Below are 27,653 nucleotides of genomic sequence, written 5' to 3'. Positions count from 1 at the left end.
TTATAATTTGTAATCTGTCAATCCATTTAACCTGCCTCGCATAAGTGTGGGTTAAACCCGCCATAGAATGGGTTGAACCGTATAATACCTTTCTTTAAAAAAAAATAAAAAAAATTACATGATTTACTTTACTGATTTAGACACGGACACTTAAACCCTAACACTAAGTTATTCACTTATCTAGTTCTCTCTTTTCCCTAGGTGTGTTTGGTACAAGAGAAATTTTTTGGTATTCGAGAATCACGATTACTGAGAATACAATAGAAATTGAGTTTACCCGGAATGTTACAAAAAAAAATGTTTGGTTCACCAAAATATTACCGGGAATATTGGGTAAAGATTGTTGTTTTTGTCTCAAAAATTGTTGTTCTCCTTTCCCTTCACGTTGGAATCATGATTACCATATGTTAGGTCCTAGAAGACCGTATTGCTATATCGAATGGTATGCGCTCAGAGATACCTTTGAGGTAGGTACCGTAATTGGCTTATAGCCAGTATCCCAATCAAATGTTAGGTCCTAGAAGACTGCATTGCTATACCGAATGGTATGCGCTCAGAGATACCTTTGAGGTAGGTACCGTAATTGGTTTATAGCCAGTATCCCAATCACTGCGCACAAGCAATGGGCTTATAGCCAAGACGTGGGTGTGTGCACAGTGTGGGCAATGATAGTAAATAGGTCAAAAAGTGTGTACTTGGGGTCTTTAGCCTTTTATTTATAAGGGTTACCTCTAGGGTTTGTGTAGATCTCCCAGTTGCAGTAGGATTCAGCTTCTTTGCTGTTGGGATAAGGATTATATCCCAAGTATCTTGTTGTTTAATATTGTTAGGATAATTAGGCATTTATCCTTTGATGACTTCTTAGGTAGGTAGTTAGGATATGATATATATCTATAACAGTTGTCCCCCAGCCTGGTATTACAAAGCTCGGAGTGCCGGGGTGTTGAGGTATCATCTCGGCTTCAATATTACCGAGTTCATGCATTTGGTGTTTCGAATTGATTGCGTCAAAGACTGGGTCACGGGTCTGACATTTGATATGTCGGTGAAATGTGATTCTGATTTAAGGAACTTCTTTCCTCTTTTGCTGAGGTCTTAATTTGTCGTTTTTGGTCGTGGTGTGTGCTTCGACTGCGACATCGTGGATGAGGTCAAATTTAGTCCTTATCACATCAGCTTGACCTTTCACTTCTTGCCTGCAATGATAGTTACAATTTTCCACGTGTTGTACCCTTATTGGTAGTTCATGCATCGTGGAACGAGCGCCGTTCTGAGCTTATGCAGGTCATGAGTGCATTTATTTAATGCGTGCAGTGGTGGATTTACTATTTAACCCTTGGCCACTTAACCATTTAAGGCCTCTTCGTCTTCGCGCTTGGGATGTTTCTCCTCCTTATAAATATCCATTTTCAAAACGTTGTATGACTTTTACTCTCTTCTGTATCTTCCTTTTTCGTTTCTGACATTGTCTTCTATGAGTATTTTCTCTTCTCCTTTGGCGTATTTCTCATTTGTTGTTTGTGAAGGTTCTCCTAGAGTTCTCAGTTGCTTTGCCCGTTCCTTTCTCTGTTATTAATCAGGTACTTCTTCTTTCCCCCTCTTGTTTTTCTATTCATTTGAATATACAATCTTAGGATTTTAGAGTGTTGCATTCTGCTTTCTACTGGGAAAAACAACAATTTGTGTTTCTTCCCTGAATCTCCTCCATTTTCGAAAGGAACTTACTATTTTTAGGATTTCTGATGAGCACTCCTGGTCCATCTTTTGATTCGGCTTCTGGCCGAGGTGATGAGGAAATAGTGAAGCAATTGCCTCGGGCAGTTCAATATTGGTTTTATGGTAAGGAGTACACCAAGGAGGAGAAGCTTCAACAGCTTCTTCAGGGCCCTCGAGGAGGTCGCCGGAGTTCCCGAGGTGGACGCGACAGGAGAGGGAGAGGTCGGAGAGGAAGAAGGGAACGTCAAACTCAACTCAATTTTGGTAGGAGTGAACCCCCTCCGGTTTCGAATCCTGTAGTTCCTCCTGGGTCGAGCTCCTCTCCTGATCCAGTTCCTCTGTCTTACATTTTGCCCCCATCTCAGGTTGCTCCAGGTTCGAGATCCGTTCTAGATCGGATCCTTCCCCTCGGGCTTAGTGATAGCTCTTCTAGTTCATCATCTGAATTAGGTTTTTCGAGGTCTAAAACCCTTTTTACCCCCTTAATGATTCGACTTCACGTCGAATGTCGTTCGTTGATCTCGTAGTAGTTCTGACAGTTCCATCCATTTTCTTGGAGTCCATGTTCATTGCCATCTGAACCTGGTAGTCCGATGTCAGATTTGGTTGATTTTTATACTGACCCTCGTCCTTCGTGATCTAGGACTGTAGTTATGGACGAGTCTGACGTCTGAAATTGGGTTCTTCTTGAGATTCTCAACATGCGATCTACGATGTCTCCTGCAGAGGTAACCCAACTTCCAGTTGGAGCCCAATGGGGTTGACATTCTCCCAGCAGGCGATAACCCAGTATGTGCGGGTCCTAATGAGGACGATCCTCATTTCTTTTATTTTTATCGAGACCTAATTACCAAGTTGGAAATTTGGTTCCCTCTTACTGAGTTTCAAATTGTCGTGATCCGCCGACTTCGGATTGCTCTTTCAAGTGTGTGCATACTTTTGTCTTCCTTGCACAGTTTATTTATTTTTCTTTTTATTTGATGTATATACAGTCCGGACTAGGGCCAAGGCTAAAGAAAGGAAGGGTTGGGTTACCCTCCGAGGTGCTCCAAATCGGGGTATTTTTATTCTCTACTCCCAATCTTTCAAAGGCTTTAAGGATGCCTATTTCAAAGTGGCAGCTCGTTCTGATTCCCTCCCATGGTTTGCCTCATCATGGCTAGACGGAGGGGATTTGGCGTGTCGGTTCGAGCTTTGTTGGACGCAGAATCACTACCAAAGGCATCCTACGGATTACACTACCCTAGGAGTAGCTCTTTTCGATTCGGAGAGATTGGCGACTTCCGTCCTGGTTGGCTATGCCAAAGAATTCGACATTATCGACCTTAGTCGAGTAGTAGATAAGTTCGGAGAGGATCTCCTCTGTGAGCTTGGTATGTAGTATGTAGTTTTCCTTATATGTTTTCTTTGATTTATTTCATAATTTGCATTCTGATTTTTGTATCTCCTGCAGTTAGCATGACGAGCTCAGCATACAAGAAGTTTTTGCCAAAGCCTAAGAAGACTTCTTCGAAGGGGAAGGCTACTGAAGAATTCGCCCTTGACACCAAGGTGACGAAAAAGAGACGTTTCGACGTTATGTCCGGAGGCAGCTCATCTGTTGTGGGCGATGTTGTGCTCTCATCTGAGGTCTCTGCTCCTCAACTCACCCCTTCTGTATCACCACCTCCACTCCCTACCCAAGCTCCTCAGGGGGACGTTGTAATATTAGGACCTGGCGAGCTTTAGAGGGTAGAGGTTTCAGACCGACTTAGGGCCGTCCTGAAGCCCCCTCAGCAACTTATGGGAGGTTCGTCTTTGACCCCCGACATCAGGTCGATGCTGGCCCGGATGGAGGAGGATGCGTTAAAAATAGCTTCTTTACTCCAATCTTTTCAGGATCTCCATCAGAGGCTCGATTTGTCTTTTACCTCCAACTTTTCACTCACTATTAAGATAGATGAGCTTTTGGGGAAACAAGAGGAATTATGCAAATCGAAATCCGAGTTAGAAGTGAAGGTTGAGGATCTTTCTTCTGAATTGGCCGAGGTTAAGAAAGCTTTGGAGTTGGCCAATACTAAGGTGGATGGCTTGAGTGCTGAGATGGAAGCCTTCTTGAAGTCCATGGCTGAAAAGGACGTTCAGTTTCAGAAGTTCCAGGCCGACTTCGAGGAAGCTCGGACCGTCATTATAAACGCCGATGTTGAATCCTTTGCCAATGCCATTGCACAAGCTCGGGTCTTGAACCCCGGTCTTATTACGGAAGGGATGGACGTTTCCTATGGAGTGAAAGATGGATCAATCATTCCTGGAACTCTGGGTTCTGAATCTCCAGAGGAGGAGGAAACCGAGGCCGAGGTACATGAGGCCGTTTAATCCCATAGTGATGACTGAAGGGGTCGGTATGCCGGCCTTAGCGATGTACTCTTTTTATTTTTGGGGAATTTTATCCCCTTTTTAGTTTGTATGAACATCTTCGTCATTTTGTGTCAGTTTTTTGACTTGCAATTTAATTTCGTCATTTATTTTTCTGAGATCGTTGCATTAATTAACTTCTCATTTTAGTCGTGTTGCGAGGTTGAATTCCGATCTCGTTTTATTGCACACCAACTTATAATTGTTGAGGTACAAGATTATTTTGATCATCTTAGAATAAGTTTTGTTCGTCAACAAAAAGTATTCCTTCTTAGATCGTTAAGCTCGAAGGCTTCTATTATCTGAATAGAAATCGATATGCGTATATACTAAGGTCAAAGCTCATATTATTTTCACTTAACTGAGATCTATTTACATGACTGAGCTTAGAAACTCGTCTTATTTGCGTAGAATTAAAATCTATTCATAATTTATTGGAGGTCAGATTTCGGGCCTAGCTGTAGTAAGCCTTGAGCTTGTCCGCGTTCCAAGTTCTTTTGACCTGCTTTTTAGAAATGGTTTCCGATGTATAGGTTTCTCTTCCCAGGTTTTCCTTAACTCTGTAGGGGTCTTCCCAAATTGCGGCGAGCTTGCCATCTTTGGCATTTTTGTTGCCGATGTCCGCTCTCCTTAACACCAAATCGCCGTTCTGGAACGACCGAGGTCTGACCTTCTTATTGAACCTAGTCATCACCAGGCGTTTTGCCATCATATTTCTATATCTGACATTCTCCCTACTTTCATCCAGTAGGTCGAGCTCTACATCCAATGCCTCGCTGTTCTGCTCTTTAGTTCCTTGCAATCTTTGCACCCTTCTCTAGGATGGCTCTCTGATCTCTACTGGGGTCATAACCTCACATCCATATGTCAGCTTGAAGGGAGTTTCCTCTGTGGCGGGTTGGGCACTCGTTCTGTATCCCCATAGGACGAGGTGTAACTGCTGTACCCAATTCCCTTTAGCATCAAATAGCCTTTTCTTGAGGCCGTTGATGCTCACCCTATTGGCTAACTTAGCTTGTCCATTTGTCTTAGGGTGCTCCACTGATGCGAACCGATGTTTGATTTTGAAGTCAGCCATTAACTCTTGGAACTTCTTGTTAGCGAACTGTGTTCCGTTGTCAGTGATGATCTCGGCTGGAATCCCAAATCGGCTTATCAGGTTTCTTTCAAAGAATCCCTAAATCTTGGCCGAGATTTAATTTGAAATAATTTACAAACCTAGTCCAAGATTTAAAAAAAAAAAAATTGAATTTTTTTATCAAAAGTATATGTGCATATATTATAATTCCCTATAATTATCTTAAGTCATTAATCATACCATACGTCACTAACAATTTTCTAAGTTACTAACAATTTCCTAAGTCACTAACAATTTTCTAAGCCACTAATAATTACCTACATCACTAACAATATCCTATGTCACTAGTATAACCTATCTATAGTTGTAATTCAAAAATATAGAAAGCAGATATTGAGACTTATTTGACTGACAAAGCTTCGTTGCGCAAACCACTAAAGGAGAAATCTAGAGAAAAGTCAGCAAAACATATAGAGAAGGTGTGAAGTGAAAAAATGGGGATACATATAGAGTTCCTGGGTCACCCCAAGTTGGACGTGTCTTTCTCGTGCTGAATTATGCCCCATGCAAAAGTTATGAGCGGTCATACCATATTTTGTAGGGGTGTTCATCAACCGATACAAATCGCAGTGACCGAGCCGAAAAATCGATAACCGAATCAAACCGAAAAAAATTGCAAATTTTAATTGGATTGGATCAATTTTCGGATTGGTTAATGAAAATCGATCCAATATATTAATTACCCTCTACCTACTTGGGCTTTTCCCCAATCATAGCCCAAAAAGCCTAGTCACATCTCGTCAACAAAATTTAACCTGTGTACAGTTTCATATCTCATTGCCCAAAAAAAACTATATTATCATTTATTGATGTTTTTGTATTTTTAAATTTTTATTACAAAGTCAATATATACAAAGATATTATTTTCACAATAATCATGAAACAAATTTTAAGATTTTCAAAAAACTGAAAACTGATCCAATCCAAACCGAACAAAAATTGGATTGGATCGGATTTGAAAAAAATCCAAACCGAATGGATGATTACATGATCAAACCGAAGGGATTGGATCAGATGATTTTTGCTTCCAAAATCGATCAAATCCAGACCGCGAACACCCCTAATAATTTGAGCATGACTGAGTGCAATAGATTCGAAACATCTATGTTATCGTAAATAGTTATTAAAACAGTAACATTTTAATTTTTTTTTGCATATATATATATATATATATGGGGAGGTTATAGTTACTACTTTTTTTTCTTACTATCTCTTACTACTAAATCTTAACTGTTTATTTCCGTCAATCTAACGGTTGTAATTTATTGGTTCTTACTTATTAATTAATTATTAATTTCTAATAAATTATAACAGTTAGATTGACGGAAATCAACGGTTAAGATTTGGTAGTAAAAGATAGTAAGAAAAAGAGACGTTAAATCCTTATCGTTGATTTTCGCAATCAACGATTAAGATTTAGTGTAAAATTTTAAAGTTTGAAAATGGTGTAATTTACACGGGTGTAAAATGATTCTGACCCTCTATATATATAAATAGGATCCTTTGACAATAGTGTCAAATTTAAAATTTGACACCTCATCTAAGAGCCGTTAGATCAAAAAGATTAACGACTCTGATTTCTAAGCATGTGACACCATTAATTTTTTTTGATCTTACGGCTCTCAGAGAAGGTTTCAAATTTAAAATTTGACACTGGCGTCAAAGGATCCTACCTCATATATATATATATATATATATATATATATATATAGGGTTTTATTAATCTCATGTTAAAGGAGATAGTTATCTCATGTCATAGAGATAAATTTGTTGGCTCCACCACCTGAAAAAGAAAAGAAAAAAAGAAAAAAAAATGGTGACACAATTATCGAAGGGTGTGTAGGAGAGAAAACTTATCTCATGTAACATGAGAATAGTTTTTCCCATATATATATATATATATATATATATATATATATATATATATATATATATATATATATATATATATAGGGTTTATTGTTTCTCAAGCTTCTTGAGATAACTTTATCTCTGGCTATTAAATCAAAACGGTATAAAGATGGATCAATGGTGATAAAGGAAGAGAGAGAAAAAAGGATCATAATCATTCAAAGGTGAATGAATTAATATAAGGAAATAAATAAATAAAATGATGCAATTTTTGGATGGACGGGGATAAATCTATCTCAAGCTGCTTGAGAAATATCTTTCTCATATATATATCTCCGGCTATCCCAAAACTACGTCGTTTTATTTATTTATTTCTTTATATTAATTGATTTACCTTTGAATGGTTATGATTCCCTTTTTGTCTCTCTTCCTTTATCATCATTGATCCATTTTTGTACGGTTATTATGATTTAGTAGCCGGAGATAAGATTATCTCAAGCAGCTTGAGAAACGATAAGCCATATATATATATATATATATATATGGCTTTAACGTTTCTACAGTGAACGTAGATAAGTTATTTACATTCGCTCCCATAACGACGTCGTTTAGGTTGAAAAGATGGGTCCCATATTAATTTTTTTGTCTTCTCACTTTTTTGTGGACTCCACTCATATATTATGAAAATCGATAATATATTAATTACCCTCTACCTACTTGGGCTTTTCCCCAATCATAGCCCAAAAAGCCTAGTCACATCTCGTCAACAAAATTTAACCTGTGTACAGTTTCATATCTCATTGCCCAAAAAAAACTATATTATCATTTATTGATGTTTTTGTATTTTAAATTTTTATTACAAAGTCAATATATACAAAGATATTATTTTCACAATAATCATGAAACAAATTTTAAGATTTTCAAAAAACTGAAAACTGATCCAATCCAAACCGAACAAAAATTGGATTGGATCGGATTTGAAAAAAATCCAAACCGAATGGATGATTACATGATCAAACCGAAGGGATTGGATCGGATGATTTTTGCTTCCAAAATCGATCAAATCCAGACCGCGAACACCCCTAATAATTTGAGCATGACTGAGTGCAATAGATTCGAAACATCTATGTTATCGTAAATAGTTATTAAAACAGTAACATTTTAATTTTTTTTTGCATATATATATATATATATATATGGGGAGGTTATAGTTACTACTTTTTTTCTTACTATCTCTTACTACTAAATCTTAACTGTTTATTTCCGTCAATCTAACGGTTGTAATTTATTGGTTCTTACTTATTAATTAATTATTAATTTCTAATAAATTATAACAGTTAGATTGACGGAAATCAACGGTTAAGATTTGGTAGTAAAAGATAGTAAGAAAAAGAGACGTTAAATCCTTATCGTTGATTTTCGCAATCAACGATTAAGATTTAGTGTAAAATTTTAAAGTTTGAAAATGGTGTAATTTACACGGGTGTAAAATGATTCTGACCCTATATATATATAAATAGGATCCTTTGACAATAGTGTCAAATTTAAAATTTGACACCTCATCTAAGAGCCGTTAGATCAAAAAGATTAACGACTCTGATTTCTAAGCATGTGACACCATTAATTTTTTTTGATCTTACGGCTCTCAGAGAAGGTGTCAAATTTAAAATTTGACACTGGCGTCAAAGGATCCTACCTCATATATATATATATATATATATATATATATATATATATATATATAGGGTTTTATTAATCTCATGTTAAAGGAGATAGTTATCTCATGTCATAGAGATAAATTTGTTGGCTCCACCACCTGAAAAAGAAAAGAAAAAAAGAAAAAAAATGGTGACACAATTATCGAAGGGTGTGTAGGAGAGAAAACTTATCTCATGTAACATGAGAATAGTTTTTCCCATATATATATATATATATATATATATATATATATATATATATATATATATATAGGGTTTATTGTTTCTCAAGCTTCTTGAGATAACTTTATCTCTGGCTATTAAATCAAAACGGTATAAAGATGGATCAATGGTGATAAAGGAAGAGAGAGAAAAAAGGATCATAATCATTCAAAGGTGAATGAATTAATATAAGGAAATAAATAAATAAAATGATGCAATTTTTGGATGGACGGGGATAAATCTATCTCAAGCTGCTTGAGAAATATCTTTCTCATATATATATCTCCGGCTACCCCAAAACTACGTCGTTTTATTTATTTATTTCTTTATATTAATTGATTTACCGTTGAATGGGTATGATTTATTTTTTATCTCTCTTCCTTTATCATCATTGATCCATTTTTGTACGGTTATTATGATTTAGTAGCCGGAGATAAGATTATCTCAAGCAGCTTGAGAAACGATAAGCCATATATATATATATATATATATATATATATATATATATATATATATATATATATATATATATATATATATGGCTTTAACGTTTCTACAGTGAACGTAGATAAGTTATTTACATTCGCTCCCATAACGACGTCGTTTAGGTTGAAAAGATGGGTCCCATATTAATTTTTTTGTCTTCTCACTTTTTTGTGGACTCCACTCATATATTATGTTGGTAACATCAGAAAATATTCTCGATAAAATTAATTCTCATATATATATATAGGGAAAAGTATTTCTACAGCCACTTTAGATAATGTTATCTACAGGCCACCACTTTTAAGTATGTTCTCCCGGAATAACATAGTTATAACACTAAAGTTGATTTTTTTTTTCTCCACGTCAGCAGACAAGTTCTGAAAAATAAATGAGGAGAGAGAAAAAAAGACAACTTTAATATTATAACTATGTTCTCCCGGAAGAACATAGTTAAAAATGGTGGTTGTAGATAAGCTTATCTAAAGTGGCTGTAGAAATGTTTACCCCATATATATACCCCATATATATATACCCCATATATATATATATATATATATATATATATATATATATATATATATATATATATGGGTCAGGATCATTTTACACCAGTGTAAGTTACACTCTTAATCTTGTCCGTTAATCCCACTTATATCTAAGGGCTCAAATTTTTTAGTAATGTGAGCCATTGAATACAAGTAGATCAATGATCAAGATTAAGTGTAAGACTTCTAACTCTTACACTGGTGTAAGAATATCCTCCCATATATATATATATATATATATATAGGAAAAAACATTTCTCAAGCTAATATATATATGGGTTTTATAATTCTCATTTAACATGAGAATTCAAATTTTCCTACACACTCTTCGATTTCCGTGCTGACATGGGTCCTACATATAATTTTTTCTAACATCTGGGTCCCACATGCTTTTTATCTTTATAACATGAGAATTGAATTCTCATTTAACATGAGAAAATCAAAACCCTATATATATATAGGAAAAAACATTTCTCAAGCTGCTTGAGATAATTTTATCTCTGGCCACTCCAAAACTACGTCATTTTATTTATTTATTTTCTTATATATATTGATTCACCTTTGAATGGTTATGATTCCCTTTTTCTCTCTCTCCCTTTATAATCATTGATCCATCTTTGTACGGTTATGATTTAGTAGCCGGAGATAAAATTATCTCAAGCAGCTTGAGAAATGATAAGTGTTGGACAAGTGGCTTCAATACTCAAGAGGGGGGTGAATTGTGTTTTTACAAAATCTTTTCGCAAAGTACCTCCTTTGATATTTTAAAGACTATTTCTTCAATAAAGTGATTTAATAAGAAAAAAATCTAAGTGTAAGAGCAAGTGTAGTGAACAACAAAGTAAGCAAGCGAGTATATACAGACAATCTAAAATACAATTTCAATACTTAAATAAAGAGATTAAGTTTAGAGAAATTGCAAACTAGATGTATCCTGGTTCGGTCACCACCACCGTGACCTACGTCCAGACTGAAGCTGCTCGATCAATTCTTTTCACTAACTATCAAGCTTGAAGGTGCTTGACAAACCACTACAACTTTTCAAGAGTCGGGCTCTTGATGCCTTACAATTTTTCACTCCAAATTTTCTTAGGAATTTGGTGACCTTTCAAGTGTATAGGATTCACTCCCCTAAATATTCAAGAATTCAAAGGAAGGTGTTTAGTAATGGCTAAGTACTCTCAAAGTACAAATAACACAAGTTGAAGAACAATGGTATATGACACTCTTCACAAGAATAAAGCTCAAATAGAGTTTATGATCAAGAAGACAAGAATAATGCAAATAGGATGAGAATTAATGAGTAATAATGATCAAGAAGTGTGTGCCATCAATGGGAACAGTAGTCTCTATTTATAGAGGACCCCAATGGCCTTTTTCCTACTCATTTTCGCAAACTAGCCGTTTTATAGCCGTTATTTTTGTCTCTATACAGTAGGTAATCGATTACCATTGAGTGGGTAATCGATTACCATGAAGGGTAATCGATTACCATTGTTTGGTAATCGATTACCAACCTGTTGAAATGTTGGTTTTCGCCCTAAGGTTTTCTCTTGATTCACATCATTTTCAAATATTGTTTAAACATTTTATGAACATTGAAAAGTATGTTTTCATGTTAAGAATGTATTTGAATGTCAAACGATGATTTAATGCATGTATTTGAAAAATACTTTGAGCTTCGTTCTTGTAAGGAATCAATTTACAAATAATCCTAAGTCCTACAATATATTACTCTGAGTTTGGACTTAGAGACTTCTCTTGAAGCTTGAGTCTAGATCTTGTTTAGACTTCTTTTTTATGGTTGCACCTTAAAGCTTTCTTTCCATGCTTGTTATCATCGGAATCGTTGAACCTTTATATTCTTTTCATAGAGTGCATTGGTTCCACAATAAGCCCATATATATATATATAGGTAAATATTTCTGCAGCCACTTTAGATAAGCTTATCTACAGCTACCCTTTATAACTATGTTCTCCAAGGGAGAACATAGTTATAACATTAAAAATTGTTTTTTTTTTCTCTCATCATTTACTTTTCAGAATCTGTCCGCTGACATGAAAAGAGAAAAAAAAAAAAGCAACTTTAATGTTATAACTATGTTCTCCCGGGAGAACATAGTTATAAATGGCTAGCTGTAGATAAGCTTATCTAAAGTGGCTGCAGAAATATTTTTTCCACATACATACATATGGATTACAATTATTTTGTATTAATATAATTTATGCGGGAGTGAATCATATGATGTATTAGTTAATATAATCAGGTTATAATCATAATCATATAATGGTGACAAAAAAAGAAAAAAAATATAAAAATAAAAAGTAGTAACAAAATCATCCATATTGATTTGATTATTGATGGTTCTTATATGATATTATTATATTCATTAATTAACACATCAGATAATCCTTTTTCAATTTATACTTCTAATTTCATTCATAGATCCCACTTATGTGTACGTGTGTGTATTTTGTTGGATGGCATTCCTATATATATCTTCTGTTCGACGGCGTTCCTGGACCGTCCCAGTGGGAGACGAGGTTGGAACTATGAAGTGTGATGGAGAGTGCTTAATTTCAATTTTTTTTTTTTTTTTTATGGTTCTTATTTTTGTGTCCCCCTTTTGGTTTGTCTCCATTAAACTTTAGTGGAATTTAGGGCCCATTTTCCTGTACAATTCATTCTACTCGCATAATAATTCTCACTTATGCTTGGATATCGACGGAGATTTCATCTATTTTTGTTTTTGTGGTTTTCAGGTTTTCTCTAGACCAGCTTTATCTCCTTAGCCAGAGAATATTACAAGTTCCCCAACATCATTATGACAACATCTAATAAGCTTTACTGTGACCTTGACCTTGTAAAAAATTTCCGTGGAGCTTTCAAACGTGCAGAATAATGATGTTGTATCCCATTTTGAGCTCCCTTCAAATCCATTCGATTATCATTATCTGTGAAACCTGTCCCAACTGATATGGAATCCAATGAATCGGTTATAGGACCGATTCGAATGAAGTATTGGATCGGTAATGCATTAAATCTGGTCAAATTTGACCAAACTCGGTCAAAACCAATGACCCAGTCGGGGAATGAATTTTTATAAAAAAAAATTAAAAAATCAAAATTATTTCATCTTATCAGCAAAATATATAGAACTCATTTTAAATTTTTTTTGTAATTTTATTTGTTAGTATATTCTTCTATAATGATATCAAATTTCAGCTTCTAATAATGAAGCAATTTGCGGTACAATAAATTAAGTGAGTGTGATATATGTCATTTTAATATAGATGAATTTGAAAAATATGAGTTCAATGTCATTGAGATGTATGCTTATGGAGATTCTGAGTTACAATTTTTTTTGAGTTGCAATTTAAATTGACATAAAAATAGAGTGTATTTTTATTTATTTGTGTTTAATGAACTTGTAACAGTGTGATTGGATAAATTTTAAGTTAATATAGTGAACCTTGTCTAATTCATTTTAGATATGAAAAATATAATTAAATTCATATGTTCATATATATATATATATATATATATATACACACACACACTGTTTCGACCAATAATCTACCGGTCTGATCAGTGATCTAATGACCTCGATCAGGTCGATGCCCAGATGAAATTTAATAACACGGATCATAATCTTCTTTTGTAGTTCATATCTAATGTTTTCGCAGTTACTGAAAATAAGTTATTTGCATTTACTCCTAAAACGACTTCGTTTTAGTGTTGAGATATTAAAAAATTATATTATAAAGACTATTATAACTCAAATAAATTAAAATTACAAAAATACCTTGATTTCTGCCCCAAAATAATGTCATTTTGATCTCAATGCAGATAACTTGTCTGCATTAACTACAGGAAAAAAAAACCAATACATTATTTTAACAACAGGAGTTGACGAATACCTTGATTTACGTTCAATGTTTTGTTCAAATATTTATTTACGTTGAATAAATTATTAAATATTTACGTTAAAATTATTTACAAAGTAAATATTCAACGTAAATAAATATTCAACCTAACATTGAAAGTAAATAATTTATACAAAGTAAATATTCAACGTAAATAATTTTAACATAAACATTTTATCTATGCGTAATATTATAAAAACATATTTTATGTATGCGTAATAATTTTAACCCTAAATTTTTCAACCTAACATTGTTTTTATCTATGCGTCGCAAAAATTATTCAACGTAAATAATTTTAATATTTTGTAACGATACTCCCTCATTAAGAGGCAAAACGTGTTCATAAAAAAGACATACTCAGTCCCATTTTTATAGTTACATCAAAAAGGCACGGTTGGTGCAGTGCCATTTTTAGGCAGAATAAACATGGTAGGGCACCAGACGTGTTCTTCTCAATAACATGGGTACCGTTTTCGTAAGTCGTGTTTTATCTAACGAGTCCGAAAACCACACCTGACATACCGCGTTGCAATGCGTTAGTTTTGGCAATACTATCCTGATTGTCTTATTCATGGCAAACATTTCAAATTTAGACGTACATAGGTCAAAAAGCCCATGTCAGAAGTAGCACGTGTGTTTATAGAATCGGCTAGTATGAACAATAGCTACTTTAAAAGGGTGTTTGATAAAGAAGAAAAAAAAATTTGTCCAGAAATCCTGATTACTGAAAATATTAACTTTAAGTTTACGTTTGGTTGATAGTTAAATATTACTACGAATGTGAAGTTATTTTACAAAATTACCCTTTATAATTTTCAATGATACATCAAACCCAGAAACACCTCAACTCAGATAGGATCAAATGTGTTTCATAACTTTGACCACAAGGTCCAATGCATCAACGAGAAGCATCAAAATACTAACATCAAGGTTCTTCTGGCAAAGGTGTTGCTGAGCATAGCATAAACACAGTCCTGGAATTGCAGGGGAAGAAAGTACATCACGACGTGGTTTTTAAAATTGATGAGAAAAAAAAGGAGGTTGTGGTTGAAAAAACTAATCAAACAAGTTATATAATTTTTTTTCCAAAAAAAAAACTTTGACCCCAAACCACCCTCCTAAAATCAACGATCTATGCCTCATTAATAACATAGTCCCTCAAGTCAGATCTCATCATTATCATCCAATTCCAAACCCAGATTAGAAGCAACAACAAACAACCCTAACTCTCATTCTCCCACGAAGTTAACATAATTAAAAAAGGATCCTGCATAAGTATGAGATTGGTTATCTTTGAAGCCATGTTTACTCCAAACTCAGCATCTGCCGCAACAAAGAAAACCAAAAACAACAACCCACTTTCAATGGTGACAGAACCCATCAAATGGGTGAGAATGCTGTCGATGCAGCTGAACCTAATTAACCTTCATCCTCAGTGTGTTCTTGGTCTATGGTCTCGGCCAAGGCTTCTCAGGCGGGTTCCTCTGGGTGAGTGAAGACCTGGTTGTGAAGAACAACTCCCGTATGTGTAATTTTGTCCAGCTTAAGGCACGAAAAATGGAAGGACAATTTTGTCCCAAAAATATTGTGTAATTTTCCCACTACATAGGATTCCAAGAATACCATCCCTCTCCTCATATTTTTGAATCGTATTTTGAAACACAATTTATCAGCGTTTTAAAAGTCAGACGGGTCATCAAACCGGTCGAGGTACTAGGTCACTGGTTCAACCAGATTTACTGTTCACATATTAAAAATATAAAAATATTACTTATATTAATAAAAATTCACATAAGAAAACTATCAATGAGCTTCAAAAAATAAATTGATTTTCAGTGATAGCAAATATGATATACTTCTAAGTTTCTAGCTCTAGACCATATCCTAATATTGAATTAAAATTGCAATATAAGTTAAATGCACATTTTGTGCTTGACATGATACGGATAAATTAAATCATGATAACAAAAAGTATGCATGAAATATACACTAAGAAAAAAGTGTCACCGGTATCATTATAACAAATAGTATGCATGAAATATATACTAAAAAAAAGTGTCCACTGTTGAGATGAGATCATGAGACCATCAGTGTTTATCACCACTTAACTTCATGAGATTATTATAAGATGCAACTAAATTACATAAACGAACTGCACTAATCTAAAATACCTTATTATTTTTACCTTACTTTTAATCATATTCATCATAAAATATGAATATGATTTAATTCAAGAGTTCTTATCAACAACAACAAAAATATACCAAAAAAAATGAAGGAATAATCGATCTAACCCGGGTCAACCGGGTCATCGCGTTTCGGCCGGATCAACCGAATCAATACGAATTGACTCCATAAACGATCCAACTACCTGCTCGGATCGGAGAACTCACCGAATCACCGAGTCCCGGGTCGACCCGGCCGATCCCAGCCAAATTTTAAAACACTAAAATTTATACACAAACAAAATTCTTGGGAAAATTGAATTCCTCGAATAAAGTTTACAAACCTTGTACCAAATATGGGCAATTAAGATTCTCAAATTCACTTTCGTAGAAATATAAAAAAAGTCCCTCTACCGAATGCCTCCTAAGTATCAAGAATAGGAAACTCTTCCTCTTCCTATTTTTTAAATAAACAATAGCTACCTAAAAAGTCAAAATGAAGGAGTAGGCAAAGAAAAAAATAAAGTAAAATAAAATAACGAGAGAGAGCGTGGCTATCATTTTTTTTTTTAAAAAAAATATAAAGATTTAATTATGCATTTTATTTCTTTTTTTAGTGAAGACAAAATTTGCTAAGCGCAACTCATTAATGATTCATTTTGATTTTTCTTTTTTACCTTTTTTATAGATATTTTTAATTATTTTTCTATTATTAAGTACCATAGCCTATATCATATCTTCCATCAACAATTTACCTTTTTAAGTTTTTTTTTTTCTTTTAATTATTAGGGAAAAAGACCAAAAGGCTGGCTATTGATATAGCACGGTTTTAATCGTAATCAAGAAAATGCACATAGCATAGCACCACATTCCACAAGTAACTGTAACAGTATTTGGAGCTATGTACTGGACTTTTCTCATCCACTCAAACAATCCTCTCTCTCAGAAAAAAATACGGAATTGTTGAGATATATAGTCTCATATTGATATTGTGTGGGTAATTAATGTGGCTTTTATAAGACCTTGGACACCCTCACTCTTTGAACTAGCTTTTGGGGTAATGTATCCCAAGGTTCTTTACAGGGTATCAGAGCTTGAGTGACCTGACAAAGTCACAAGTTCGATCATCTCCACCCCCACTTTAAAGTGGAATTAAAATAAATAAAAAAAGCGCAAAAAGTAAACCAAAAATTGGGCTTGTGCAATATCCACGCTTCTAGCCCAAATGGCTCTTGCGTGCGGAGGCGTGTTGAGATATATAGTCTCACATTGATTGTGTGGGCAACTAATGTGACATTTATAAGGCCTTGAACATTCTCACCATTTGAGCTAGCTTTTGAAGTGGTATATTCCAAAATTCTTTACAATGATGTATGAAAGCAAAATTGCATTCCTTAGTTCCAACATGTTAACACAGCTGACAGCTCAACTCCTTGCGCGTGCATCTCATCATTTTTTGAGGAAAAAGCATGTGCAATATCACATTAAAAGGAAAGACAACAAACCAGTTATTTTCTCTCAAAATTCCAACATATTCAACTAACTACGAATACCAGCAGTAGGCAACAGTGACTATTTTGTTACGTTTGGACAAAAAAATTATTAGACTGTCACGCCAACAATAAATTTTGTCAAAATACCACGCGACATAATTCGCAATACAGTGTAGCGAATTATGCATGTAAGTAATTCCCTACACAGTGTAGCGAAATATGCCACATCAGAACCAAAAATGCCACATGTCAAAATTTGAGAAATTCGCTACCCTATGTAGCGAATTTCTCAAAATTTGACATGTGGCATTTTTGGTTCTGTGCATCCTGACGTGGCATATTTCGCTACACTGTGTAGCGAATTACTTGCATGCATAATTCGCTACACTGTGTAGCGAATTATGCCGCGTGACATTTTGGCAAAATTTACTGTTAGCGTGGCAGTCTGGTAATTTTTTTGTCCAAGCGTGGCACTTTGGTCACTGTCCCGCAGTAAGCATTCTCCTACTGTTCATGTTATGGATAATATAAGATTCATATATCTGAAGGTCCAATAAAAAGCAATTACATGACAACAATACAATGACACATCAGACCTATAGATCTTAATTTAAAGGTCCAAAATTCTTATACCCAAACTCTATAATCAGGGGACAAAACCTAAAGATATGATATAATCTCTCTTTTACTGTTATGTTGTCATTGTGTACACGCACCATCCCATTAACTAACGCTATTATTAATTGTGCACACTGATATCTGTTATCTCAATTTATCTAATTCATAAATACTTAAAGAGTAAACATCCTTTTTAGTCCCTGACAATATCTACGAAGTCCTTTTCAGTCCCTGGCAATAAAAAAGGACCAAATTGGTCCCTGAAAGTACAAGAAAAGGGCCACTCTACATATTTGGGAGTTGACATAAGGACTAACATGGCCCTTTTTTGTAATTTCAGGGACCAATTTGGTCTTTTTATATTTCCAGGGACTAAAAAGGACTTCGTAGATATTGACAGGGACTAAAAAGGATGTTTACTCATACTTAAAAGATAATATTTTATTCAATATTATCCTACCAGCCCTTGACTAAATACTTTCGTTGCTTAAACACAACACTCGGTATCACCCATAAGCATTACATATGCCACATATACTGAGACAGTGAGAATTAACATCTTGTCTTTTGTATTGCATTTGCATAATATTGCATCATATCACATCAATATATAATTCAACTTATTAAGAGGTGAAAATGATGATGTATTCCTTGAATGGTGAAATAGATTAATATAACAATGACTGAATGAGGCAGTAGTATGAGCTACATCTCTGAGGTGATCATTGTGGAGGTCTCATGCAAGCTGAGAATATGGGTTGGAGGGGGTGGGGGATGAAGAGGGCTCGGTCATGACTAACAAGAAGAGATTTTTGCACAGTTGCAGATTTTAAACATGCCAACAATGATAACGAAGATGATTCGTCAGAGGAGAAATGAGGGTATTTAAAATATGAAGATTCTCAAGCATGTGAAATATGAAGATTCTCAAGCATGTGAAATATGATATCATGATTATTTTTTAACCTTGTGGGACCATTTAAATGTATGGTTGAGTGACATCTCATGTGTAAATGTCAAATAATGTGTGTGTGGGAGTGAAGAAGAATTAGGTATATGTATTAATAAGGGTGCTAACGAGCCGAGCAGAACTTCGGTCTTAAAAAGTTAAGTCAGTATTTAAATATATGATCCAGCCTACCTGTTATGAATATAATTATCGGCCTATGGCCTGACTTATTTATGAAAAATGAAAGCCTGATTTAGTCTGTTTATAAAAAATAAGACAACAAAAATTTACCCAAATAGAATGTACAATCAACAACACTAGTAATTCCATAAATATTCATAAATTCAATGTATATCCAAATAGCATAATATAGAACAAAATCATTCAAAAAGTCTATTTAACCAATAAAATGGGGTGAAATGGATTGATGAGAGAAAGAGAGAGGCTATTATAAGTAGTATAAAAAATATAAAATAAAAATAAAAATTAATATACTAGGCCAGCCTAAGAGGCTCTAAGGCCGAACTTTTGAATTGAAGCCTGAAGTCTTTTTATTAAACGAGCTTTTATACAAATCCAAGTCTGATTACAACAATCAATTTTAGACATGTAAGCTCAGGCCTTCACGAACCGAACCAAAGATCCCTGGTTCGTTTATCACCCCTATGTATTAATACAAAAAAAAAAAAAAAAAAAAAAAAGTCGTGGATGGATGGGATTTTACGTCGAAAGTATTGGTTTATATAAATTAAAAAAAAAAAAACCTAAACGGTTCATTTAGCAATAGATGAAAATGTAATATCTAAGTAGACACATAGTTACATGGTAAAGCCTTTGTTATACTAATTATTTACGACATGGCTATAAAAAATATCTTTGTGAATTCTTTACTCATATATGACCTGCTTTTAACTAGATGGAAGAAGTGGATTAGTTAAGAAGTGCTGAATACCACTCATCATAATAATAAAAAAAATACAAATTCGAGTGTAACCAATTATGTAAAGTAATTTACAGTTACTCATTTATATTGTTTTTTTTAATAAATTATGCAACAAAAGTATCACCATTAGTTAGGCGAAGTAATAAGCCAACAGCATTCTAAGTAAAAGATAAAGTTCGAACTTTACAAAAAGCACTTCTTAAACAGACATGTAATCAGTTGCGGCTGTATTCCCGTGTTTAATCTCACAACAACGAGGGGGGGAAAAATAGTAGAAGTGGATTCAAGGTTAGTTTGATAGTGGAGGGGATGCTTGAAGCATGATTGAGACAGTAGAGGTGGATATCCAATATAATTGTAGCATATTTGGTTTGAACTTTAGTCATGGAATAAATTATTCAATTGCATCGATTTTTAACTTGTAAGCCAGAAGTAAAGTTAATTCACTTTCTTCCACTATAAATACTCTTTGGGGGAATTAGGCATAGTCACATACAACTAATCCTCCTTAAAGTTTTTTTCTTCTTGTCATTTTTTGATCTCCTGTGGCAGATATGGGCTCCTTAAGGCCATGCCTTGTTTTCATTCTTATCTGCATTTTGATAATTAATCAGGCATATTCCAAGAATGATCGGAAGGCAAATATATGCATATACATCTTTATTATTATTTCCTACGTACAATACATATTGTTAATCAAGACGTTCATGGTTCTCAAAATTTCCTCCCTCTAATTTGATCATATCATTTTCTGATTACAGACTTATATTGTCTACATGGGTGATCATCCTAAGGACATGGACTCCACATCCTTACCTTTTCTTCATATGGACATGGCTCAAAAGATCCTTGGCAGGTTGAACATTATGTCTATTGTCTAATCCATTTTTGAAGTTTTAGAAATACTTATGTACTCGTAGTGGTACATAGATGTCTTCCGTAGAGAGTGAAGTATGTTGATATAGAGATGTCCATAGTAGCAATGGTAGAGACCAAGGCACTAGTGGAACTTCCAATGTATGTGATCAAAGGGGGAGTGTGTGTGTATGACAGCACATGAGAGGAGTGAGGAAGAAGAAGATGCCCCCTCTCTCTGTGTGAGAGGGGTATTTAGAGAGGAGAGTCTCTCTTCTGGCGTGAGGGCTTGAGCTGGTCAGCCCATGAGCTGTCTCATCAAGCTGCCCAATGTCAGTGTACAGGGGCAACAATGTAGGATGGAGAATGTCCCAGTGGTAAGTCTCTATGACTTGTCATGGGTGCTCTCTATAAGGTTCTAAATATGAGCTTTAAGCGATTGGGCCCATCTGGTGGGCCTAAGTAAGTAGTATCCAGAACAACTTCAAAAATTATCGTACAATACCACATATGCAATATCTTTTTTACAGTATAGTGTGAAGCCTAACTGCAATAATGAAAATACAGCTATATTTTATTGTTTTGTTTCTTATCCAAGAAGAGTATCATAAAATTGATCATCCAATTTGTGCATTAAACCAGTGATTTTGCACCAGAAGCTATACTTCACAGCTACAAGAGCTTTAATGGGTTCGTCATGAAATTAACAGAAGAGGAGGCGGAAAGAATGGCAGGTACTATAATCTCCTTTTAACCCCACTATTGCTTAAAATATATTCACACACTGTTCTTGGATACTAAAGCACACTTTTAATTACTTTGTGATATTGCAATAGAAATGGACACTGTCGTCTCTGTTTTCCCAAACAAAAAGAACCGTCTTCACACAACAAGATCGTGGGACTTCCTAGGCTTTCCCCAGCAAGTCAAAAGAACAAGTATTGAGAGTGACATAATTGTTGGAGTATTAGACTATGGAATTTGGCCAGAGTCTGAGAGCTTCAGTGACAAAGGATTTGGTCCACCACCAAGCAAATGGAAGGGATCATGCCATAACTTTACCTGCAACAAGTAATAATCTCTTTTGTATATAATACAATTTCAATTTTACCGTGTCCAAAAAAACAGAATCTTTAATAAAGCAAGTCACCCCTTATTATATGCAGCAAAGTGATAGGTGCAAAATTCTTTAATATCGAAAGTTATTATACCAAAGAGGACATAAAATCTCCTAGGGATACAGAAGGGCACGGGTCACACTGTGCATCAACGATTGCTGGAAACTTGGTTAACCATGCAAGTCTACTAGGCTTTGCCAGCGGAACAGCCCGTGGAGGAGTTCCATCAGCACGAATTGCTGTGTACAAAATATGTTGGAAATCTGGTTGTTCAGAAGCTGACACACTTGCAGCATTTGATGAAGCAATTATTGATGGAGTTGACCTGATTTCTACATCAACGGGAGCAGATGTCATAGTATACCCTGAGTATTTTGAAGATGCAATTAATATAGGAAGTTTCCATGCAATGAAAAGAGGCATATTGAGGTCAAATTCTGCTAATAATTTGGGTCCGGAGCTTTACTCTATGACAAATTATCCCCCTTGGTTACTTTCTGTGGCTGCTACCACTATTAACAGAAAGTTCGTTACCAAGCTCCAATTGGGCAATGGCATGGTTTATGAGGTATCATTATTTAAACAACTTACACTAACTCTTATTCTTAATATAAAATTAAAAGAAAAATATTAATTTTTTTGGTTGACTCTGCCATATACACAGGGGGTTTCAATGAACACATTTGATCTCAAAAGCAAAATGTTTCCCCTGATTGTATCATCCGGGTATTGAAATGTGAATTGTTATGCGATTTTTCTTTGTTTATTAATTTTTCTTTGTCACCACTTCATATATATATATATATATATATATATATATATATATATATATATATTATTGATCAGGATTTGCGGCGATAAGACTTTGGATAAACGTTTGGTGAAGGGAAAGATCATTCTATGTTATGGCTTCAACGTTACAGACGTTAGGTTTTTGTCTGGTGCGGTTGGTGTTATTGTTGGAGCCACTGGTCAGAAAGACCGAACAACTGCATTTGCCCTGCCTGCCACTGTTCTCACAACTAACGACTTCAGACTCGTAAATTCTTACATTGATTTAGCGGGGTATAGGTCCCTATGGACTTAATTATAAAGTTTAATGTTCATTCCATGTCATGTAATTATGTATTAGGAAATTATTTAAATAGTTTCAATAACTGATGGAGAAGCCATGTTTTTTTAAGAATATATAACCCATTATTGAATGAAAAAGTGCATTAAATGTTTTTTTTTTTTCCTTGATATCTTTTAAGACATTTATTTAGCAAAATATTTATTTAAATGTTAATTTACTGACTTAAACCTTTCTCGTTTGACATGCTACTAATTAGCAAAAACGCAACAGCCACCATATTCAGGAGTGATGAAGTCAATAATTCGTTAGCACCTTACGTAGCTTCGTTCTCATCAAGAGGTCCAAATCCAATTACTCCAAACATTCTTAAGGTAACTTCAATGATTAGTATAATCCATATCAATTTGTCGTCTTGAAGCTGTCAAAATGCTCATTGCAATTATTTGTTGATATTGTAGCCTGATCTCGCTGCCCCCGGTGTTAATATTATAGCTGCATATTCTCCAATGTCCCCAATTTCACATGTCCAAGGTGACAAAAGACTAGTAAAATATAATGTAATTTCTGGCACTTCAATGGCTTGTCCTCATGCTGCTGGGGCAGCCGTATACGTCAAATCATTTCACCCCAATTGGTCTGCTGCTATGATCAAGTCTGCCTTGATGACCACAGGTAGTGACTCCTCTCCATATATATATATATATATATATATATATATATAAAAGAGCAAATAAACTAAATCAAAGGAAAAAAATTAATTTGATTTTTAAATAAAAAGTATGAATTTATGACTGTTTTCAAAATAATTATATATGTATTGCACAATGTCACGCCCACATTAGGTGTCATCAGTCACGCCTAAGTTAGGCGTCACCCAAGAAGAAGTCATGCCTAGCTTAGGTGTCACTCGTCTGGTATTGACACGTGTCATGAAAAATCAACAATTTAATCGTAAAACTTCTGAAGGGCATAACTTTTGACTCGGATATCTCAATCAGGTAATTTTTTTTTATTTCATATATTTTTCGAGATGTACGTAATGACACCTCATTTGACATATTTTATCTCTCACAAACATAATTTGAATTTGCAACAAAGAGACTTTATCTTATAAGTCGTGGTCTGAAATTAATGATGGTACCAAAGTAGATTAGTCCATTTATAAATAAGAATCCGTAATGTCATAGTAAAATATATATTTTCTGCCAAGTGTTTGAAAAAAAATAGTGTATAATATTGTGAGAAAAGAAAGTGTCACAATATAAAAGGGTGAGAGAGATTGGTAAGAATATAATGTTCTTTAAATTGCATTGAAAAATGCAAAACTTTTGATATATTGCATTAAAAATATGTTCTTATGCTATGGAACATGCTTTGATAAGAGGGTTTGAGGTGAATTATACTATTATAGACGTCGAAGAATGCATTATTACAAACATATATAGCACCTCAAACTTTCTTATCAAAGTATGTTTCAAAGCATAAAGTCCACCAGAAGAATCTATGAGTCCCATGAAAAGCCTCCAATTGGATGCCCCTTTGGCATATTTCATCTTTGTGAATGATGTTATTTAATTTTTTACTTCCTAGCATTAAGAAATTATTCTCCGAAAATTTTTCAGTGCGTAGATATCGAAAAGTTATGTAGGATTAAAAAAATCACTTACTTCGAACCTTCGAGCAAAAAAAATTACATGGGTCTTCTTTGAATTTCTGAGGGACCACAACTTTGGGGCCAAATGAGGTCTCTTTGATATTTCACTTTGGTGCCATCATTAATTTCAGACCACGACTCATAAGATAAAGTCTCATTGTTGCAAATTCAAATTGTGTTTGCGAGAGAAAAAAATATGTCAAATGAGGTGTCATTGCGTAGATCTCAAAAAGTTATGTGGAATAAAAAAATTATCGGATTCAGATACCAGAGTCAAAAGTTACGGCATCAAGAAGTTTTACGATTAAATTGTTAATTTTTTGAGCTACTTGTCAACACCAGATGAGTGATGCCTAAATTAGACGTGACTGCTTTTTGGGTGACGCCTTACTTAGGCGTGACTGGTGGTGCCCAAATTGGGCGTGACATATTGCAATATATGTGTAATTATTTTAAAAACAACCATAAATTCGTAATTTTTTATTTAAAAAATAATAAATTAATTTTTTGACATTGATTTACCTTTGTCTATTGTTTCATATATCTAATAAATTAGTCATATAATATATGGGATAATCTTTTCTCATGTTATATGAGAAAAGATTAATCTCCTACACTCGCAAAATAGAGGAGAGAGAATAGATGAGAGAGAAAAAGTAAAGAGTGGGTTCCACCTTTGAATTGTGTGTAGGAGAAAAATATTTTATCATGTAACATAAGAAAACATTAACTCATAATATATATATATATATATGAAGTAGGATCTTTTGACACCGGTGTCAAATTTGAAGTTTGACACCTAATCTGAGAGTCGTTAGATCGAAAAAGATCAATGGTATCACATGCTTACAAATCAGAGTCGTTGTTCTTTTTCGATCTAACGGCTCTCAGATGAGGTGTCAAACTTCAAATTTGACACCGGTGTCAAAGGATCCTACCACTATATATATATATATATATATATATATATATATATATATATATATATATGGTTTTATTAATCTCATATTAAAAGAGATAAGTTATCTCATGTCATAGAGACAAATTTGTGAGCTCCACCACCTGAAAAATAAAAAGAAAAGAAAAGAAAAAGGTGACACAGTTATCGAAGGGTGTGTAGGAGAGAAACTTATCACATATAACATAAGAGTAATTTTTTCCATATATATATATTACAAAGTAAGAGTTTCTTTGCCATTCTTTCTTGACATGTCATATAATTAGTCAGCAAAGTATGACCGTGTAACAAGTTTATGCTGCATTCCAATTAACAGCTACCCCAATGAGTGTTGCTCTTAATCCTGAAGCTGAATTTGCATATGGGGCGGGGCAAATTAATCCACTTAAGGCAGCAAATCCTGGTTTAGTATATGATATTAGCGAAGCAGATTATGTCAAGTTCTTATGCGGTGAGGGGTATACCAATGAAAAGCTCAGAGTACTCACTCAAGATCATGCTAAGTGCAGCAAAAAACCTAACAAGTTAGTTGTATACAACCTTAATCTCCCATCATTTGCTCTCAAAGTAAACGCCTCTTTCTATCGTGTTTTTCATCGAACAGTTACAAATGTGGGATCAGCAACATCTAGTTATAAAGCCCAATTGATGTTTCCATCATTCTTGGATATTCAAGTGAAACCAGATGTTCTGTCCTTCACATCTATTGGACAGAAAAAGTCATTCTCGGTCATAATTGTTGGGAAGATTAATGTGGAAACAACCTCTGCCTCTTTGGTTTGGGATGATGGGAATTATCAAGTTAGAAGTCCAGTTGTTATATATAGTGATCCTTGATAAATTCTATGAACTTGAGTGTGCGTGACACGAGAAAAAAATAAGAGTTAATTTGGAAAGCCGCATGATGGCACTTTCCAAGTTAGAATGTTGTGTTTGTTGTATCCACTTAATGAAGCTCGTAAGTCTATTAAAAAATATATGCATGTAATGTAAGCTCCCTGCGATGAGCCTTTGTCTGCAATAAAGGGCTCTAGCTATTCATATTTATATAAGAGCTATAAAAAGTGATAAATTATCTTGAACGCGATGTTTAGATAAACATGAAGTAATTTAGGTGCTCCTCACCTACTCCGGGTGTGTTGTTAATTAAAAAATCTATTTGACGAAGGGAAAGAAAAAATTCAAAGATATTTTAGTTACTATCCCTTTCAATTTTTTGGGCAGTATGATATATTGGGATTAAGTTATTGTTATTATTTTTTGGCTGACATTTTACCGGTGAGGAGCGACTAATGGTCTGTAACGGATAACGATCAGTAATGGGCAGTGGCGGTACCGGTCAGTGATGGCCGGCAACAGCGGTACCTTAGTAATATTTATGACGGAGATGCATGATAAATATTTATTTGGATTATCTGATTTAGTTCCATAATATTAACAAGAGCCCTAAACAATTTTTTTGGTATATGTTACTCTGTATACTTTTTTTTATGCCTATCTTATCTACCATTTTATAACACTGTTAGATCAAAATCTTAAGAGGAGAAAAAATGATAAAGGTTTGTTGAGATTATGATATAACTGTATTAGATTTTTTTATTTGTTGTGGACTACAATCAATTGTATTTATTATTTTATTTTTATAAAAATAGGCAAAGTCATGGTGCATATGGGGATGCACTATAAAACCCATTTAATCAAGTGATCTGTTGATTTAGGATTGGATATCTGTAAACTTGTTGGCAAGGAGAGATTTTCTCCTTCATTACCTAAAATAAAAGAGGCAAGATTAGAGTGTTGACAGAGAGAGATTTCCTCCTTGATTACTAATGTGTTGTATATGTTTAAT

The 27,653-nt window shown here is 34.4% G+C and overlaps 1 protein-coding gene across 1 annotated transcript; it reads left to right on the top strand.

Moving 5' to 3' along the window:
* The first annotated feature begins 3,546 nt into the window (after positions 1-3,546).
* LOC133288234 (cucumisin-like) lies at positions 3,547-26,641 on the top strand. Its single transcript, XM_061485950.1, has 13 exons — positions 3,547-4,053; positions 4,677-4,773; positions 4,932-5,023; positions 5,572-5,667; positions 20,906-21,000; positions 21,642-21,733; positions 21,836-22,070; positions 22,166-22,685; positions 22,782-22,843; positions 23,048-23,182; positions 23,449-23,563; positions 23,651-23,864; positions 26,121-26,641. Exons 1-13 carry the CDS (start codon positions 3,547-3,549, stop codon positions 26,639-26,641), a joined length of 2,781 nt encoding a protein of 926 aa, XP_061341934.1.
* Positions 26,642-27,653: the final 1,012 nt, after the last annotated feature.

The sequence above is a fragment of the Gastrolobium bilobum genome, unplaced genomic scaffold (genome assembly GCF_033153095.1).
Source record: "Gastrolobium bilobum isolate Gb01-03AN ecotype WA unplaced genomic scaffold, APGP_CSIRO_Gbil_v1 utg776, whole genome shotgun sequence".
NCBI classification, from domain to species: Eukaryota; Viridiplantae; Streptophyta; class Magnoliopsida; order Fabales; family Fabaceae; genus Gastrolobium; species Gastrolobium bilobum.
Note: the sequence above shows the minus strand (reverse complement) of the source record. Positions and strands in the feature narration are given on the sequence as shown.

What these genes read in the sequence shown, in the direction of transcription:
- LOC133288234 (XM_061485950.1), top strand. Translation starts at nt 3,547, where the DNA reads ATGGAGGAGGATGCGTTAAAAATAGCTTCTTTACTCCAATCTTTTCAG. An exon ending in GGAGGCGGAAAGAATGGCAG is followed by an intron (nt 21,734 to 21,835) that starts GTACTATAATCT and finishes ATATTGCAATAG; the next exon opens with AAATGGACACTGTCGTCTCT. An exon ending in TTACTCCAAACATTCTTAAG is followed by an intron (nt 23,564 to 23,650) that starts GTAACTTCAATG and finishes TTGATATTGTAG; the next exon opens with CCTGATCTCGCTGCCCCCGG.